The sequence below is a fragment of the Xenopus laevis genome, chromosome 8L, assembly GCF_017654675.1.
Source record: "Xenopus laevis strain J_2021 chromosome 8L, Xenopus_laevis_v10.1, whole genome shotgun sequence".
In the NCBI taxonomy this organism is placed as follows: Eukaryota; Metazoa; Chordata; class Amphibia; order Anura; family Pipidae; genus Xenopus; species Xenopus laevis.
In genome coordinates, this window is record NC_054385.1 from 129,910,541 (window position 1) to 129,916,685 (window position 6,145).

The 6,145-nt window shown below is 33.8% G+C and overlaps 1 protein-coding gene across 1 annotated transcript; it reads right to left on the reverse strand.

Annotated features, from left to right (window-relative positions):
- Positions 1-1,040: 1,040 nt before the first annotated feature.
- Positions 1,041-3,656, reverse strand: LOC108699144 (low affinity immunoglobulin gamma Fc region receptor II-like). Its single transcript, XM_041573994.1, has 3 exons — positions 3,597-3,656; positions 1,694-1,790; positions 1,041-1,429 (listed from the first exon to the last, which is right to left on the reverse strand). Exons 1-3 carry the CDS (start codon positions 3,654-3,656, stop codon positions 1,107-1,109), a joined length of 480 nt encoding a protein of 159 aa, XP_041429928.1. The 3' UTR covers positions 1,041-1,106.
- Positions 3,657-6,145: the final 2,489 nt, after the last annotated feature.

Below are 6,145 nucleotides of genomic sequence, written 5' to 3' on the forward strand. Positions count from 1 at the left end.
CATGAGCAGGGAATTGTGAGGTTTGGAGGAGGCAGGCTGAGGACAGATGGCTGTTGATACAAAGTAACAGTAGTCAGACAGCTCAGCAAAGTAGTCAGACAGATCAGCAGGAGAGCAGGGGACTAGGCTTAGGGAACTGTCAGAAACCATTGAAAAACATGAAAAGTCTGCATATTTTTACATTGTATATTGCAAAGTTGCTTGAAATTATGTTTACTTTTCAAAAATATTAAGTTGTGTTTTTGTGAAATTCCCCTTTAAATATAAGGAAAAAAAACTCTTATAATTTAAGATACCAAGTTTTTTTCTACAGTGCCGTAATCTGGCCTGTTATAAAAAAAATACTATATATGGGGAGTTTTTCTTTTAAGTCTATTGAAAAAAACTGCAACTGAAAAGTTGCAAAAAAGGAGAAAAGTTTTTTTGTTCTCAAATGGAATCTCTGCTATAATTTTGCATGTGATAAACCATACAATAATGTTTTCTCATTGATTGGAATGTTGCCTAAAATCATCCTTGAACTTGATTACAAGTTGTTTTGGTCACAAATCTTTCAAGTAGATTGGAATGACAGGTATTCATCAGATATAAGTTGGGCAGGCTGTTGGAAAGATCATAGGCCATACCCTGTCAGAGGGAGCTATCTGTGCCAGGATCAGGGTATCAAAATTGTTCAGGCTTAGAGGCATAGCCTTCATTTGCTCTACTAGACTATTGTATAATTAAGTAGTGATGGGCGAATTTGTCTCATTTTTTACTGTAAAATTCTCAAATGGTGAAAAATTTGCAAAACGCATTGAAGTCATTGGGCGCCAAAATCATTTTGACGCGCATCAATTTAGATGCCCGCAACAATTTTTATATGCGGGCCTATTTTGTCTAAATGCATTAAAGTCAATGGGCGTCTGAATAATTTTGACAAGTGACAATTTTTATGTACGTGACTATTCTGACCCATGCCCACATTTTTTTGACACAGTGGAGTTTAGAGAATTTATTCGCCGGCTGAGAAGCACAGAAATTCCCACCTGTTGAATGTATTTGCCCATCACTAATAATAAGGTTGTGTTTGCTAAAGAAGAGGTATTCTATTGAACCCTGTAGTTTTAATTGAACCTTCCCTTTCCAAAAAGGGTATTTTTTGTCATCCTTTCAGATGAGCACTCACCGTAATAAAGATCCAGTCTAGCAGAGTCACTTCTTTCACTGACACCAGCCTGGCACTGGTAAACTCCACTGTCTATCTCTCTGACAGACTCAATGACAAGACTCTGCTGATCCCCAGGTATCCGGTGTCCACCCCTGTACCAGGAATATCCCAAGTTTCCTTGGGCAGTAGGAATCACATTACAGGTCAGAGTTACAGGTTCTCCTGGGAATATTGGGTTCCAGTTTGGGGAGAAGGAAACCACAGGTCTCACAGCAGCTCCTACAGACACAGAGTTTATTTTATACAATAATTTAGCAGTAAATGCTATTTGTGATTTGTCCAGGGATGACTGGATTCCTAGATCAATAATACAGGACTCCTAGATCAAGCGCACCGGCTTTGAAACAGATATATTAAAATTTCTGGGTAAAATAACGTAAAATACTTCCGTGTTAAGTGTGACTGGAGATAATGATGGATAAAAAGGATAAGAAAAACAAGTCATCTAATGAATTATTATTTGTGTTAAAGAAGAATTCTTACCTGATTTTGCAATGTAAAATGCTGTATACAGGAGGAGGAGATAACCTGTTGATACAAGCACTTTTAAACATTCAAATATGTATATCCCACCACAAGCCTATATCTTCTCAATTACTAAACAGGTATCCAACCTTTGTTTATTTTCATATATATATATATATATATATATATATATATATATATATATATATATATGTGGATTAGATTTAAAAAAATGGAGCAATTGTTCTCAATATCTCAAGATAATAGCTATCATTTTACCTCTAGTACAGAAGTTTCCATAAAATGTAATCTTAAATGTATGACTCTTAACGATCAATTGCATTTAGTATTAATTATATCTCTTTTTGTACAGCTCTGTAGCACTTACACTTGCATTTGTAAATAATTCCTCAACCATTAAGAGCAAAGAATTGTTTCAGTTAAGAAGAAGGGATTTTTTTCTTAGTTCATGCCCATCTCTGTTCATCTGGCCCAAGGTTCTAAACAGTTATTGGTGCCTTTTATTATTAAATATTGTAGCACATTTTTTTGGCACAGGCAATAAGCAATATAATTTCACCGCATACAATTCTAAAGTTTAATATTGTACTTACAATTTAGAGCCAAAAATATAATTTCTGACATGATGCCTTCACCCGTCCAGTTATGATCAGTAAGTTTCAGTTTCCTGTTATTCAGTACACTCTCAGTGCATTTAAAAAAAATTGTTTAGACACAGGAAATCAAGTTTTACAACTTTCACGCTTCTGGGTCCTACCGATTATTATAAATACATTTCAAAGAATAAGTGCTCTATGGACAGGTAATATTTGGCCCCTTTTTCAGACTAGTTAGATATTAGAGAAAATGGCATAGAAGAAGTAATTTCATATACCAAGGGGTTGTTTATTGGATAGGTATGGGGCCTGTTATCCAGAATGCTCAGGACCTGGGGCTTTCCGGATAAGGGATCTTTCCATAATTGGGATCTTCGTAGCTTAAGTATACTAGAAAATCATATAAACAATAAATAAATCCAATTTGCTTCCAATAAGGATTAATTAAATCTTGGTTTGGATCAACTATTCTGATTATTTGGATAAAATTGAATCTATGGGAGATGGCCTTTTTGTATTTTGGCACTTTCTGGATAACAGATGCCATACCTGTAGTTTGTAAATTTCACCAACTGTAACAATACTAATACAGTATGTTAAGATTTTGGGATTTGTTGTTCAGTAAAAGGGTGGTTGAGCAAAAGTTCTTAGATTTCTTCCATATATATATGTGACATCACACTTCATTTCTTGAATACCTCATTGTCAACCATAATGTAATAAAATATTAAATCAAACTGGGATAAAACATAAGCAGATTCACAAGTGTTATCATTTTATATACATGTAGGGGCACATTTACTAAGTTCGAGTGAATGATTAGAGTAAAAAATACTTTGAATTTTGAAGTTTTTTTTGGCTACTTCGACCATCGAGTTGGCTACTTTGACCTTCGACTACGACTTCGTAAAAATCGTTCGACTATTCGACCATTCAAAAGTCGAAGTACTGTCTCTTTAAAAAAACTTCGACCACCTACTTCGCCACCTAAAACCTACCGAGCATCAATGTTAGCCTATGGAGAAGGTCCCCATAGGCTTTCTAGGCAATTTGGGATCGAAAGAAAATCGTTCGATCGATGGATTAAAATCCTTCGAACCGTTCAATTCGAAGTATTTAATCATTCGATCGAACGTTATTTCCTACAATCGTTCGAACAAACGAATTGCGGTAAATTCTTCGACTTCGATATTCGAATTCGAAGGATTTTACTTCGAGGGTTACTTAACCCTCGATATTCGACCAATAGTAAATGTGCCCCGTAATATGCTATAAATAAGATCAGGGATGAGCAACCTTTTTACCTTGTCCGGTTTGACAGTGAAATTTGCATTTGGCCAGCAGCACAAATTATGGAAATCCATGCTAGAATTTCACTACATGGTTTACTGCAGAGTTATTCCACTGACAGCATAATAATGTTGATGCTAAAAACATTTCTATCCATACATTACAACATATGAGCTTTTATTTGTTGTCAGTTGGTTGCACTGATTGATAGCTATGGGTGACTTCAATTATCCAGACATTGACTGGGGTAATGGGGTTGCCAAGACAGAAAAAGCTAGTAGGTTTGTAAATATGCTGAATGACAACTTATCCAGCTCACTCAAGGACTTACTAGGAATAACTCTCTTTTGGATCTTGTAATAACTAATAATACTGAACTCATCTCTAGCATTTGTGTGGGTGAGGGGCAGAAAGAATCCAACATTATTTTTAAATATGTTAATAGTAAAAAAATGAAGCAGCAATATCAGATAATAATATATATATATATATATATATATATATATATATATATATATATATATATATATATATATATATATATATATATATTTATTATATAATATATATATATTATATATTATATATATATTATATATATATATATATAATATCAGAGGGGGGTCAGCTGCTTGATGAAAACAAAAAAAAAACGCAGATTCTGCGTAATACAACTAATACAACCAATTCTAGTAAAACAACTAATGATGCATGGTTCACACATGCGGAAATTCAAAAGAGACTAGAACATGTTAAGATTAACAAAGGTCCGGGGCCAGATGGTATTCATCCCAGGGTAATAAGCGAGCTTAGCTCTGTGATTGCCAAACCTCTTTACTTAATTTTTCAGGATTCATTTAGGTCTGGCATGGTGCAGATAGACTGGTGAATTGCTAATGTGGTGCCGCTACTCAAAAGGATTCCTTTCTCAGCTTAAAAACTATAGGCCAATTAGTCTGCTAATTGTGTGTGCCAGCATGGTTTTATGCGTAATAAATCTTGCCAGACTAAATTAATTTCTTTTTATGAGAAGGTAAGCAGAGACCTCAATTGTGGGATGGCAGTGGATGCGATTTACTTAGACTTTGCTAAAGCATTTGGGTTATTTATACACAACTTTAAGCAATGACTATGACGATTTTCATTCATCCAGGTCATGGTATATCTAATATAAGTAATTTAAAAAAATTATTTAATTTTGAATTACTTATATTAGATATAACTTTAAGCAATCACGTTTTTAAGCTTTGAGTTTTAAATAAATAGGAACATATTCAAGATATGGAGGCCCATTTATCAACAATCTCATTTTAGTAACTAATAAAAGATCCAAACATAAAAAAAACTGAACGATGAACTAATAAAAATGAAAACCTAAAAACCTCTAGAAATTAAAGTATTTTGGTCAATTACATACAAAAATTGAATGGCTAAAAAAATGTACTATATGCTAAATAAAACTCCCACTGTCTGCTATCAGACCTCTGATTTTATTTGGCACATTTTCATATTTTTTTGTTTTTTACACTTGAAAAATCTAAAATTTTTACAGTTTTGGACAAATGTAATAACTTTTTTTATTGAATTTAATGAATTTTTAGAGAAAACAAATTTGATTTGTGAAAAGAATATAAATTCAAATTTTAATAAATAGGCTGCATATATTTATATTTACAAATATATCACTCTGTTTTTTTTAATAACCTTACATGCCCCCTTAGACAACAAAACCATAATGCATTTAGTAAAGTAAAGAATATGCATTCTCAAGTATTAAACATAAATCTCCATTCTAATAGATTAAAGCTTTTCAGCATTCAAATTGCACAGCCAAAGTGGGAATCTGCTTTTTGTTAATCAGATATGTTTCCTCCCCGACTTTCCATAATTAAATAATTTTGTGCTTGATCTTTGCCAATTGGGAGAATATTTCTTAATTTAAATGGTACTAATTTACTTATCATCAAAATCTTTGTAAGGATATAAAAAGGATATTGGTTTATAGGTATTATCTTGTTTCTTAGAGGCATACTTTCCCCAAGAACTTAGAAATAGCACATCTTGTCTCTATAACTAGTGATGGGCAAATTTCTCCCGTTTCGCTTCACCGAAAAATTCACAAATTTCCCACGAAATTCGCGAAACTGTGTGAAATTTGCGAAACACAAATTTTTACCAGCAAATTTTTGCAGCAATTTTGCAAATTTATTCACCGGCGGCAAGATGCAGAAATATGCTGCGAATTGGTGCCTGCTGAATACATTCGCCCATCACTACCCATAACAGTAGAGCTATAAGAGAAGACCTTTTCACCAGTTAAAATCTAGCGGACAGATTTACTAATGGGTGAAGTACCTGTCACTAGCGAAGATTCACCAGAAGTCCCAGACATAGAGGACAATTCACTAGTGAAAGAGACCGTTATTAGAGTATGATCGCACCTTATTGCTCTGACAAATGGTCATTACTCCACAAATTCACTAAAGTGCGAATTTTACTGAACGTTACCACTTTCGCCAGAGTTTCCCTCGCCACCTTAGATCAGGTGAACTGATAAAACTAA